Genomic DNA, 14005 nt, shown 5'->3' with positions numbered 1-14005 from the left:
GCCGGCCCCGCCGCCCTTATCCGCCCGCGCAGGCCGCGCTGGGGCCGCAGATAGGGGGGGCCGGCGGCAGGAAGCGGGGGAGGCCCCGGGGCCGGCGGAGCCGGTTCTGCGGGAGGGAGGGAGGGCGGGGTGGCGGCCGGGCCGGCTGAGGGCCGGGACTCGCGGCGGGGACAGGGCCGGGACAGGGCCCGCGCCGGGAATGAGGAGGCGCCGGCTCCGCTCGGTGACTCCGGGGCTGATCTGGGTCAGAGCGGCACGGTCCGGTCCAGTCCGGCTGCTCCCCGGGATCAGGCCCGGTCAATCCCACGGGGATCACTGCCGGTGGGATTCAACCCTGGGATCGTTCCAGATGGAATCTGGGATCATTCTAGATGGAATATTGGAACATTCCCGGTGGGATTTGGGGTCATTCCTGCACGGATTTAATCCTGGGATTTGGGGTCGTTCCCATTGGGCTCTAACCCTTGGGATCATTCCTGGTGGGATTTGGGATCATTCCCGCAGGGATCTGGGATCATTCCTGGTTGGATTTGGAATTTAACCCTTGGGACCATTCCCATTGTGATTTTGGATCATTCCCATTGTGATTTTGGATCAATCCCATTGGGATTTGGGATCATTCCCACAGGGATTTGGGATCGTTCCCGCAGGGATTCAATCCCACAGCTTTGGTTTCCCTTTTTCCTCTTTCCCTCCAAAATTCCAAGGAATTTCAGCTCCTCCTCCCCAGCTCTGCTCCATAAAAAAAAAAAAAATAAAGGAAAAACTGCCACGAAAAGCTATTAAATAATTTAATATACAATGGTAAAAAGCTCTGTACATTGGAATTTCCGCCGGGAATTTGGGGATTTGGGAATTCCGGCGGCAGGAGGAGCCCCCGGGAGCTGGGATCAGCTCAGAGCTCCCACCCCAGCCCCCCCCCGAGAATTCCCACTGGATTTTCCGGCTGTTTCACCGATTTTGATGGATTTTCACGGGAGATTGGAGGCGGAAAATTGGGAATTTTGGGGATTTTTTGGGAATTCTGCTCCTTCCTCGGCATCTCCGGGGGGTGGGAAAGGCTCTTTTCCCACCTGGGGAATTCCCAAAGCTCAGCCCCAACCACAGCTCTCCGGAATTGGGATGTTCCCCAATTTTTCCCCACTTTTTTCCAGGTTTTTCCCAAAGTTTTTGGGATTTGGCCGCCCTGGAAGTGCTCAAATGCAGGCGGGAGCAGCCTGGAATAGTGGAAGTGTCCCTGCCCTGGGATTGGGATCATCCCGAGGCTTTTCCAGCCCAAAATTTGGGAACTTGAGCCCAAAATTGCAAGCTGGATCTGAGTTGGGCCTGAAATTCCAGAATATTCTGGAACGTTACGGAGTTAGAAAGGAAAATTTGGATTTCCTGGCTGGGATTTGGGAATTTCCCAAGCCAGGGAAATTCCAAGGAAAAAGATTCCAAGGAACTGTTGCACCCCAGAGGAAATAAAAACTGGGAATGTGCTTCCCAGAAAAATCAAAAACTGGGAAAACTCCCCCAGTTCCTGATGAAAATCCCCAGATCCCAAAATTCCTGGCATGGTTCTATCTCAGTGGGATTCCAAATATCCCAAAAAAAAAAAAACCCTGGGAGCCTCTGGAATTTCCCATGGGAATTCCCAGCCCTGGATTCAGGCTGGAAAATCCCTGGATTTGGGAATTTTTGGGGATTTTTTTCCTTGCTTTTGAGTTCCAATGGCACCAAGGATTTTCCTTAATCCCCACAAAAATCCAGAATAAAAACTCTCAATCCTCAATCCCCAAAATTTCCAGGGATTTCCAGGTCCTTTGCAGGCCTAGGACCAGGATTTCCGTAGAAAAAAAAACCCTGGAAAATGCAATTTTCTGGGAATGGGACCAAAAAACCTCATCCCTGGAATGAATTCCAGAGGGAAAAATGGAGGAATTTGAGTGGAAAAAATTCCTTGCTCTGGAAAAAGATGGGATTTGGGAAAGAAAATGATGGGAATGAAGGAATTTTAAAGGGACTTAAAGGGAATTTTAAGGTTCCTTCTCACCCAGGTGGGATTAAAAATTCCCAAAAATCTCTGGCAGTTCCAGGGCTTTGGCTTTCCTCTCCAAGAATTCCAGAGTTCTTTTCCTTCCTCCTTTCCCAGAAATCTGGAGAAATTCCAACTGGGAAAAACAACTCAGTTCCAGCCCAGGCACTGCTGGGAGCCCGGAAAAACTTCCAGCTCTTTTCTGGGATTCAGCATTCCCAGATTTCTGGGAAATCCACAATAAACTGGGCTAAAACCAGGGAATTTAACCTGGAAAAGGGAATTTTGTGCCGAGGGCAAGGCTGGAATTCCACCCCAAACCCCTGGACTGGGATTTATTCCCAGGATTTGGGAATCCTTAAGGCACAGGTGGTGCCTTCAGCCTGGAAAAAATTGGGATCAGCAGGAAAACTCCAGATTTTCCCCCATCCCAGCGGCGTGGGGAGAGCTGTGGCTGTGGGAGGGACATCCCAGGAAACCCTGGAATTCCTCCTTCCCAAAAAAATGGGAATTTCCCCTGGGGGAATTCCAGCTGGGAATCCAATCCATGATTTCCTCATCCCCTTATCCCCGAGGATTCCCAGCCCTTCCTGGCAATTCCCTGCAGGATCCAACCTTGGCATTCACCTGGGCATTCCCACCTGGAAAAGCAGCTCCGGAGGCTCTGGGAATCCCTGGAAAATTCCTGGGTTTTTCTCACTACCAGAGGGAATTCGGAAGCTTTTCCATGGATTTTTTTTTTGTTTCTTTTCCCAAGTTTTTGACGCTTTGTTTTTCCCCCCCTCACGGGATGTTGTTGGTGGATATCCTGGAGTTTTCCTGGAGTTTTTCCAGGAGTTTTCCTGGAGTTTTGCTGGAATTCACAGCAGACTGGCCAGGCTGGTGGTGGGGCCGTTCTGGGCCTGGAACTGGACTGGGGGGGGTCCATCCGTCCACTGCAAGGGAAAAACGGGATCAGAATCCCGGGAAAAACTCTCAGGAAATTCCCTCGGCATCACAGGATTCCCAGGAAAACCCTCCCTGCCCCGGGGATCCCAAATTCCAACCCCTCATCCTGCTGGGATTTGGTTTTCCAGGGGTTTATTTGGGATTTCAAAGCCAAAACCCCAGGGAAAAATTCCCTCAGAATCACAGAATTCCCAGGGAATCCCAAATTCCACCAGGGAGCCCTGCTGGGATTTGGTTTTCCTGGGTTTATTTGGGATTTTAAAGCCAAAATCCCACTGGGAAGAATTTGGATGATCCAGAGGGAAGAAAATCTCAACTTCTGATGCGACAGCACTAAAAAACCCTTCAAAAATCTCATTCCCACCCTCATCCTGATTTCCTTTGGGATATTTTGGAGGGATTTCTTTCTGGGAATGCAAACTGCAAGATTCCAAGGATTGGGGAGGGATTTGGATGATCCAGAGAGAGGAAAATCCCAACTTTGGACACAACAGCACTAAAAAACATTTTAAAAAGTATAAAAATGACCTCAAGGGTCCTTTTTGCCACGGGCAAAGTGGGAATTTTGGGGATTTTGGGAATTGCTGGGCTCTGACCGTGATCAGGTTGTGCTCGGGGAGGCTGCAGGCCTCGATGTGGTCCTGGAGCAGCTGCTGGGAGAAGTTCTGGTGCATCTGGGCGGCCTCGTGGGCATCCATGGCATTGCCACACGCCTTGTTCAGGTCTGGGAAAGGCAGAGAAATCCTGGGATTCACCCCATTCCCGCCTCTGAGCTCCCCTCATCCCAAAAATCCTCCCTGGGTTTGGGGTCTGCACCAAAATCCCATGGATTCCCTGGGATTGCATGGAATAAGATCCCGAAATTGCCTCAATTTGAGGCAAAATCTGCCCCAAAAGTTCCACCAAGAATCTTTCCCTTTTCCAAAGGAATTCTTGGGATCCCAGCCCATTCCCTCCCCACCCTCCCGGCAAGAATTCCTTCCCAAAATCCCCATTCCCACCCCAAACCCACTCCCCGTGTCCCATCCCTCCATGCCCTCTCCCAAACCTTCTCCAGCTCTCCTGGAGCCCCTTCCCCTCTGGGATCAGCTCCTGGAGCTGCACATTCCCAGCCCTGGGACCAGCTCCTCGCTCTCCTTGGCATTCCCACCCTCCCTGAGGCTCCATCCCATTCTTCCAGGACAATCCCAGATCCTGAATCGCCCCTGGAGCTGCCCATTCCCACTCCCAAACCCTTGGGATGATCCCCACCCTGCCCAGGCCATTTCCCGGTTCCCAGGCTGCTCCCAGAGCCCGGATTGATCCCAGATTTATCCCAGGTTTATCCCGGATTTACCCCGGAGCAGGGCGGAGGACCAGAGCTGCACGGACATGTCTGGGATCTTGCTGGCCAGCTGCATGGCTGGCACCACCATGTTGTTGCTTTCCTAGGAAAATCAGGAAGGGAAAGGGGAAAATTGGAATTTTGGGAATATTTCCTGCGCTTTCCAGCACGGATTGAGTGGAAAAGATGGAACATTCCCTGTGGGAAACTGGATTTTTGGATGGAAGGCAGGAAAATGCTCAAGATTGCCAAGGATTGCTTGGGATCGAAGGGAATAAAATCCCAAAATTCCCAGGGATTCCCTGTGGTGGAAAGGAATCAGATCCCAAGGATTGGCTGGGACTGAAAGGAATAAAATCCCAAGATTGCTAAAGGTTCCCAGGGATTGTAGGGCAATGGATTCCCAAGGATTCCCCGATTTCAGTTGGGATTTTTTGGGGGAATTTGTTCTGGGAATGCCAATTCCAGGATTCCACGGACTGGGAGGGATTTGGATGATCCAGAGGGAAGAAAATCCTGATTTTTGATGCGACAGCACTAAAAAACCCTTTAAAAATCCCATTTTTCCCAGCCGTGTCCCGATTTCCTTGGGGACTTTTTGGGGATTGTTCCTGGGAATGCCCCGGGCAGGGTCCCGGGCGGGAGGGCTCTGCAGTCACCCTGTGGTTGCCCAGCACGTAGAAGATGTGGCCCAGCAGCACCAGCGAGCACGCCGTCAGGCGGTTCAGGTCCTCGGCGTTCGACATCTTCAGCGTCTCCCGCAAAAAGCGCCTGGAAAAACAACGGGGAAAAATGGGAAAAACGGGATTGGGGCCCCCCGAGCAGCCTGGGGTGACCCTGCAGGGATGGAGGGGCAGCAGCTGGGGTAAAGGAGCTCGGAGAAAGGGAATTCCTGGGTTTTCCCTTGGATTGGGCCCTTGGAAGGTGCAGATCCCTGGGATGGAAAGGGATGAGAGGAACGAGATTCCCAGGAGTTCCTTGGGATTAAAATCCCAAAATTCCCAAGGATTCCAGGGAATAACAGTCCCAAGATTCCAGGGAATAAGGGTCCCAAAATTCCCAAGGATTCTTGGGGATTGCAGGGAATGAGATCCCAAGGATTCCCTGGAATTGAAACGGAATAGAGTGCCGAAAATTCCCAGGTATTCCAGGGAATAAAAGTCCCATTTTATCAAGGATTCCCAAGGATTGCAGGGAATGATTCCCAAGGATTCCCAAGGAAAGAGCTCAACCCCCACCACATCCCTGCTCTTCTCCCCCGGCCAATCCAGGAGAAATCCGTGGGAATGGGATGGACACAAAGCCTGGCTATTCCCACTCCCATCCCAAAAAAGCCAGGGTCACTTTCCCCACATTTTCCCCACATTTTTCCCAGGACTTGGACTCACTTGGCCTCGTTGTATCTTCCCTGGAAAAAGGAGAAGAGCCCTCGGATGTAGAACGCTGCAGCCCGCAGACAGTGGGAACTATGGAAATAAAAACCATGGATACCTCAGGATCCCACCCAAATTCCCAAGAATTCCACCCCAAAATCCTCCCGAGTTTCCCCTTAGAATTAAGTTGGATTTTTCCCCCTAATTTGTTGAAAATCCTGCTGCAAATCCGCCATTCCCAGCCCGGAACGTTGGGATTTGTGGGAATTCTCACCTCACTGGGAAGTTGTGGTCGGGATTTATCCTTTCCAATAAACTGTAGAGCTGGAAAGTGGGAGAGGAAAAGGAAAAATCAATTTTCCAAGGAAAAATCAACACCAAAACAGTGAAATTCCACCCAAACCGTCCCACGTTTATCCCAATATTGGGAATTTTAGGCTTGTTTTGATCCCAAAAATCCAAGTTTTATCCCAAATCTCTTCCAATTCCATGGCATTTCCTGGATAATTGCATTCCCACGGAAAACTTGGAGCTGGTGGATCTGATAATGAATTTGATACTGGATTTGATTTGATACTGGATTTGATTAATGAGAACCAGAATTTAACTAAAGAATTCACAAACTTTAAGGATATTTTTTGCTCCCCCCACGAAGGAGCTGCTGCCAGCAAGGCCCCGATGGCAAAAACACCCAGAAAAAGGCAAATCCCAGGGGTTTTCTCCCCAGAAAACTGGGATTTCTCAATCCCCGGTGAATGAGATTCTGCCAGCAAGGCCCTGACAGAAAAAATGCACTGGAAAAGCAGAATTTCAGGAATTTTCTCCACAGAAAGTTGGGATTTCTCACTCCCCCCACAAATGAGATTATGCCTGCAAAAACACCCAGAAAAAGGCAACTCCCAGGGTTTTTCTCCCCAGAAAAGCAGGATTTGAGAGCCCAGCTCACCTCCTGGTGCCGATTGCCCTCGCGGATGTAGACGCTGGCCAGGTTGGTGACAATGAACGCCCACAGCTCCTGGTGGGTTGTGAGCTGGAAAGGAGAGAATTCACAAATACTTCAACTTTTCCTCACGATTTGTTCACTCCCATTAAAAAAAATCCTGGCTAAAAAATCACACATTGGTATTTTAATGCTAAAAATCCCCCCAGATCCAAGGAAAATCGTTAATGAATAAGGGAATTAAGGAAGGTTTCCCTTCCAAATTCAAACTGCCATCCTTAAGTTTCCGGGAGAAAATTTGGGAATAAAATCTCACCCTCAGTGCTGTAGTGAATTGTGCTTCTGCATTATCCATGCAGTTGACAGAGATGCAGTACAGACCCTGGAAAAGAAAGGATAATTTTGGGAATGCAGCCCTAAACATTCCCAAATCCATCAAAATATTGGGATAACAGCAGGAAAAAGGGAGCAACGAGTCTCAGGTGTGGGGAAAATAAGGCATTTCCCCAAAATGTCCTTTAAAATAATTTTTTCATGGGGAAAAAAAGCTTAATTTAGCTAAAAAAATCTTTATTAAAATCGTGGATAATTCAGTATTCCCTACAAAAACCTTTTTCTTTCTATAATTCCCACATAAAGCCATCTCCTGTGGGCACAGCTGAAATCCCTGGATTTCCCCTTTTCCAGCTGATTCCTCCCCAGTTCCCCCTCCCTTCATGAAGAAACTGCTGCCAGACAAGGCCTGGATGTCCAAAACACCCAGGAAAAGCCAAATCCCAGGAATTTTCTCCACAGAAAAGTGGGATTTCCTCTCCAGGAATTGCTGGAGCAACTTGGGACAGTGGGAAGCGCCCCTGCCTGCCCCAGCCATCCTGGAGCTCTGTTTCCAAAGGGTTTCCAGGTGGGGACGGTGCAGCTCTGCAGTTCCCAGGGTATCTCCTCTCCGGCATCCCGGGCAGGTGCAGAACCCCCCGGTTTCACCCCAAACTCACCAGGAGCGTGTGCAGCTGGGCAGCGTGGTTGGAGAAGAGCCTGGGCGACTGCTGGCACAGCTGGCACACCTGGGAGATCTGGGCGAGAACACAAGTCCCCGTTTTTGGCGCTTTTCCCTCGGTTTCACGCTCCAGTCCCGCCCCTCGCACCCCTCAGGGACGCAGGGATCTCATCCAGGATCCCAGGGGAGGCTCCTGTGCTGCCCGCGCAGGAAAAGGGATTTCCTCACATCCCTCCCACGTTCAGCTGCTTTGGAACGCTTTCCTCCACCCCCTGGGATTCACAGCCATGGATCCCTTCAGCTCTTCCAGGAAAGGTGGGATAAAACCTCCCAAAATCCGGGATTGGGATGAGTTTCAGGAAGCTGAATCCCTCCCCATTCCCAGCACAGTACTCCCAGTAAAGCTGACAGCAGGGATTGGATGATCCAGGCCCAGGATGGATTCCTAGGATTTTAAAATTATTGGAAAAATGAGAAAGAAAAAAGTGCAGTTTCCTCTGGAACAACCCAAATGAACCAGGAAACAGGAGGAAAAGCAGGAATGTGAAAAACTGGGAAACACCTGGACAAGTCAGGAACCTGAAGAGCAAGGAGCCACTCTGGAATGGATGGAATGGGCAAAACCCACTGGAGTCAGCCTGGAATTGCCACCAGGAAGGTGCCAATCCAACCAGTTATTGATTATCCCATGATCCATTCCAAAGTGCCCTTAAATGAACACTTAAGAGGAGCCAATCCCACATTTCCCAGGTCCTGAGCCCCACCACGGCTGGCTGTACCCACGAATAACCCAGCAGGAATTCCCTCCTGAGCCCAACACTGCAATTCCCACGGTTTAGAGGCTGCTCCTGCAGAATATTCCCATTTTCTGGGAGCTTTCCCAGGCAGGAAACGCTGGAATTCCCACGTACCTCCTGCAGGGCTGTGGCTTTGTGTCCTGTGACCAGCCTGCACATGATGATGTGCTCCAACAGAATCACTTGGAATGAGGACAGGATGGGGCTGCAGTCCAGCACTGCCAAAGGAGCAGGAGCAATTCCATCAGGCATTTATGGAGCGATTCAAATCCCACCCAAAAAAACCCCAAAAAGTTGATTTTTGTACTCCAAATCAACCACCCAGCCTTAAAATCAGGGGTTTAGTCTTAGTTTTAGTTTTAGGCTGACCCAGCAGCTCAGCAGGGCTGTGGGATGGGTTTAAACGAAGAATAAATAACGGGATTTTCCAGCTGAATTCCAAGCCCTTTTTCCTTACTTTTGAGCTTCTCCAGCTGCATGAGGGCTTTGTCCGTGTACTTCTGAGCCTTCTCCAGGTAGCCTGCCTGCATGGAATGCATCACTGTCACCTGCAGGGAAGCACAGCAAGGATTATCCCCTCAGGAATTCTCCTGGGATGCAATCCCACAGCAAAAATCCCTGCAAAAATCCCTGGAGCACCCCAGGACAGTGGGAGGTGAGACTGAGAGGGTGGGAATGGATGACTTTAAAGCTCCTTTCCACCCCAGCTATTCCATGACTCCCAAAATTTATCTGTGCACAGAGGGAAGGGCTGGGAATTCACAGAATTACTCAAATCCCAGATTTTTTACCAAGGACTGGAATAATCTCCAAGAAATGGAACAAAATCCTTCAGCAATTCCAAGTCCAACTCTCCTCATGTTGGTAAAATTAAGGCAAAGTGGCCTGATTTGTACAAATACCTCCATTTTTACTTGACTGGGGTATCGATTAATCATGTAATTAATTACTTATTAATTAATTCCCATTTCCAGGCTGGAATCTCCACACACACTGAGCAGCCCCCTCAGCATCACCCCACGGACATTGAGGGGAAAAAAAAAGCACAAAGAGTTGATAAGATTAAGCCAAAGTGGCTCTGATTTGCACAAATAACTCCATTTCCATTTGAGTCTGGTACCAATTAATACATTACTTAATAATTAATTAAGTAATTCCCATTTCCAGCCTGCAAGCTCCTCACACACTGAGCAGCCCCCTCAGCATCACCCCAGGGTCTCTGAGGGAAATCAGCCCAAAGCAGCCCCAAACCCCATCCCTGCCAGCTCCAAACCCCTCGTTAGCCCTCATTAATTAACGAGGAGCTCTCACCAGGTAGACCAGCACACACATGTGCTCCTTGGGCAGCCAGTGGAAGAGGTCGGCGGGGTTGCTGGGCAGGATCTCGTCGTCGTGCAGGGTGGAGATGGTCTGGATGCACTGCTGCAGCTGCTTCAGGCACGGCTTCACGCTCTTCACCTGCCAGGAATTCACACAATCCCCAGGGGATTCCTCACATCCACTGCCGGAGTGCTCGGGGAGAGGGGAAACCTCCCAGCAGAGTGGTAATTCCCATATTCAGGGCGTTGATTTAGGACTGATGACACTCAGTGCTTCACGGCGGTGAACGGCACCAAGGGATGCTCAAAATATTCCCAAAATCCCCCCAAAATTCCTTTATTTCCTCCAACACACCAGGAAAGCAACAGAGACCACCATGGATACAAAAATATCATGGACAACATTTCCAAATTACCATAATTTCCTCACTGTCCATACAATTTGGGAACAACACTAACAGGAGTTTGCTTCCATTACAATAAACCCAAAAATCCCCTCAGGGCTGATTTTTTAGGAATATCCCATCCCAAACTCCCAGCTGGAGCGTGGCACGTACCTGGCCGGCATCCAGGTAATGCGTGACCTGCAGGACCAGGAAGAAGACCCTGAGGGATTCCTTCTGGATGGGGTTGCCCTGCCAGTTCTCCACGATCTGCCCGCACAGCGTCAGCAGCGGGTGAACCTCCTGCAGCTTCCTCTCCATCAGCAGCAGCTGCAATTCCCCAGGGAAAAACCAGGAAAACTTGTCAGGATAAACCCTCAGGGAGTGACAGTTCCCCGTGGAAAACGGGGCTGCCTCAAGGCTGGAATTGCCCAAAGCCAGGCTGGAGCTGCCTGGGATGGTGGAAGATGTCCCTGGTGCTCCCAAGCCAAACAATTCCAGGATTCTCCAATTCCATGGATTCCCCAATTCCAGGGATTAGGATCAGAATACTCACCTGATTCGCAAAGCCCTTCCACCCCACCAGCTCTTCCATCCCTCATTACAAAAGCTCCAGTGAAAATTTGCAACAATCCTTTTATTTTTCCCAGAAGAAATGAGGGGAAAAAGCTGGATTTATCCTCAAGAACCCTGCTTATCCCTTCCCCACTCAAAAAAAAAAAAAAATCCTCTGGAATTTACAATTAAACAATAAATAATTTATTTTTAAAAGAATTCCAACTCACCATCCCCTTGCTGAGCAGAAAGAGAGCTCTGCAATGAAAGAAAAAAAGTTAAATTCCAAAAGAAATTACTCCATCCACAAAGAGAAAAACACCAAGAAAAAATATCCGCCTTTTTCTCCCTCTAAAAACGGGGAAAAAGAGGTTTAAGAGAATTGGGGAAGGAGATCCCAGGAAATTGAGGCAGGGAATCCCAGGGAAATTGGGCAGGGAATCCCATGGAATCCAGGCAGGGAATCCCAGGAATTCAGGGAAGGAATCCCATGGAATACAGGCAGGGAATGCCAGGGAATTCAGGGATGGAACCCCAGGAAGCCAGGCAGGGAATCCCAGGAATTCAGGGATGAAAGCCCATGGGATCCAGGCAGGGAATCCCAGGGAATTCAGGGATGAAACCCCATGGAACCCAGGCAGGGAATCCAGGGATGAAAGCCCAGGAATCCAGGCAGGGAATCCCAGGGAATTCAGGGATGAAACCCCATGGAATCCAGGCAGGGAATCCCAGGGAATTCAGGGATGAAAGCCCAGGAATCCAGGCAGGGAATCCCAGGAATTCAGGGATGAAACCCCATGGAACCCAGGCAGGGATCCCCGAGGAAGGCAGCGCTGTCACCTGGTGTACTCGGAGCCCACCACGCGCGCGTACTCAGCCCCCACGCCCAGCAGGTCACAGGCCGACACCAAATCCTTCTCCAGCGTGTGCAGTTGCTGAAAAACGGGAATAAAAAACGCCGTGAGAATCCAGGATTTGCTTCACAATTCCCAAAGAAACACCATTATCCCTGCATTTACAAATTCCTGCTCCTTAAAGGGGTTTTAGACTCGCTTTCCAAAGAAATCTGTGGCGCTTCCAAGGATTTGTATGAGCCCAGAAGGATTTTTTATCTTCAAATTCCTAATTAATGAGGAATTGGTTAAAAATTGGAGGCAGATCCTGCAAAGGGTGAAAATCCAGTGCCGATCTGATTCCAGGGATTGTCACACTGGGTCAAGAGTTTTCCCAGCAAGAGGAGCCCCCAAGGTGTGCTCCCAAATGTTATCCCTTTCCCAAACCCAGGTGGGAATTCAGGAAGAGAACAGGCTCCAAGGAAATGGGAATCAGGGAAAAATGGGAAGCTCCAGGGAGAGGAGAAGCTTCAGAATCCTCAGGATGAACTCCTGGAAAACTAAATATTTCTCAATTTCTGGAAGACTAAATATTTCTTAATCAATAGGAAAGGAATGTTCTTTTTCCATAAATACGCTTCAGTGTGTCTTTATTCTCACTGATATTTTTTTATTTATAAATATTCTGGAGCGTATTCCAGAGCAGGAACAAAAATTTTCCTTGGATTCTTTCCCTTGCTCCTTTCCCTCCTTCCCCCATCCCTCATTAAACATAAAACAATCAACACTTCCAAGCCCAGCAGGATAAACCCCAAAATGGATTTTTTCCCACCATCATTGGAATCCCAGGTCCCTAATTCCCACAGAGTGATCCTGGCTGATTCCTTGATCCAATCCAACACGGATTCCCACCCTGGATTTACCTTTTCCCTCTCCATTAACAAATTTTTAGGGTATAAAAGGATAAAATCCACCCATTAACAGCAATTTTTTAGGGAATAACAGAACGCAAGGCTTCCAGGCTGTTTGGAATGAGGATGCAGGATTTTTGCAGGATTTTTTCCCAAGGAATTGCTGCTCCAAGGACTCACAGCCAGCTGGAAGAGCAGCCTGCAGTGCCAGTAGGGAGTCTGCTGGGAGATCTGGATGGCTTTGCGCAGCAGGGGCTTGGCCGTGTCCACGGAATTCTGCAACACAGACACCCCCCGTAACCAATAAACCCGTATGCTGGGACCCCACAGCCCTGGAATTCCCTGCAAAACCACGCTGAACCCTCCAGGGAGGGCTGGGAGAGAGGGATCAGAGTGTTGGAAGCAATAAAAATAAAACGGGGAAAGTTTGGGGCTGCTGCGGCCTTGGAATGTCCAAGGTAGGGTTGGATGGGATTGGAGAAATCTGGGATTTGGGGAGGACTGGAGCAATCTGGGATTTCGGCAGGACTGGTGGAATCCGGGATTTGGGAGGACCGGGGAAACCCAAATTCGAGGGGCACAGAGGAGTTTTGGGGGTTTCTCTCACCTCCTGGCAGTAGAGCTCTGACAGCAAACTGGCTGCCTCAAACTTCACATCTTCAAACTGGGGGATCTGGCAGCAGGGGTTAAGGGAACCACAAAGTCTGGGTGGGAAACAGCAGCAAAGCCTCCAAACCCCTCATGAAAACGGGGATGAGATTTAAGGTCCTTTCCAACCCAAAACACCCATTCCATGCTCCCACCCCCAGGCCCTTGAGGTGTTTCTGGAGTTTCCTTGGAGCTGTTTGGAGCTGGGAGCCCTTCCTGGATCCCGGGAAAAGGATACCTGCTGGGATATCAGCCACTGCAAGAGAACACAGCGGGTTACGCTGGCACCAACACCCTTCCCCTCCGTGCCAGGAGCCTCCCACCGCCCCCGGCCCTGCTCCTCATCTTTTCCAGCTGCCAGCACCCCTCAGCCGCCCCTCCCGCTACTCTTTACCTTCTCCAAGTGCCCAGATCCGCGTCCCCACCACCCCCAACCCTTCCTCCATGCAGCGGCACCCCCGCTCCGCCCTTCCCGTGCCCCCCAAGGCCATCCCAGCCCCGCTCACCGCCTTCTCCAGGTGCCCGCGGGCCTGGTCGCCGTTGCGGGTGTGGTGGTAGAGGACGGAGCCGAGCTGGAGGTGCGTGCGGGCCTCCATGCGGGCCGGGGGCTTGCGGGGCAGCACGGCCTGCAAGCAGTGCACGCACAGCCGCACCTTGGGCGGGCTGGACGTGCGGAAATGCTCGGCCAGGCCCAGCAGCGCCAGGTACCACGACTCGCCCGCGGCCGCGCCGCCGCCCGACCCCGAGCCCGGCGCAGGCCCGGCTGCGCCGCCGCCGCCTCCGGCACCTCCGCCGCCGCCTCCGGCACCACCCGCGGCTCCCGCCGCCTCCCCGGAACCACTCCCGCCGCCTCCCGCCGGCTGCGGCGGCTGCTGAGGCGGCGGCGGCTGCTGAGGGGCCGCCGCGCCCGCCGCCACCGCCGCCATCTTGGGGCCGCCGACAACACCGCCGCGAGGCGCGGGG

At 51.0% G+C, this 14005-nt stretch overlaps 1 protein-coding gene across 1 annotated transcript; it reads right to left on the bottom strand.

The window, feature by feature from the left end:
• Positions 1 to 2869: 2869 nt before the first annotated feature.
• Positions 2870 to 13968, bottom strand: MAU2 (MAU2 sister chromatid cohesion factor). The gene is made up of 19 exons (XM_058040970.1): positions 13549 to 13968; positions 13281 to 13298; positions 13002 to 13067; positions 12575 to 12670; positions 11491 to 11585; positions 10881 to 10908; positions 10270 to 10425; positions 9705 to 9851; positions 8851 to 8941; positions 8508 to 8611; positions 7595 to 7672; positions 6919 to 6984; positions 6609 to 6692; positions 5937 to 5986; positions 5678 to 5755; positions 4949 to 5060; positions 4302 to 4392; positions 3562 to 3689; positions 2870 to 2952 (listed from the first exon to the last, which is right to left on the bottom strand). The coding sequence occupies exons 1-19, from the start codon at positions 13966 to 13968 to the stop codon at positions 2878 to 2880; spliced, it is 1983 nt and encodes a 660-aa protein (XP_057896953.1). The 3' UTR covers positions 2870 to 2877.
• Positions 13969 to 14005: the final 37 nt, after the last annotated feature.

This window comes from Melospiza georgiana, chromosome 26 (assembly GCF_028018845.1).
Source record: "Melospiza georgiana isolate bMelGeo1 chromosome 26, bMelGeo1.pri, whole genome shotgun sequence".
Classification (NCBI taxonomy): domain Eukaryota; kingdom Metazoa; phylum Chordata; class Aves; order Passeriformes; family Passerellidae; genus Melospiza; species Melospiza georgiana.
This window is presented reverse-complemented; position numbering and strand designations above follow the sequence as displayed.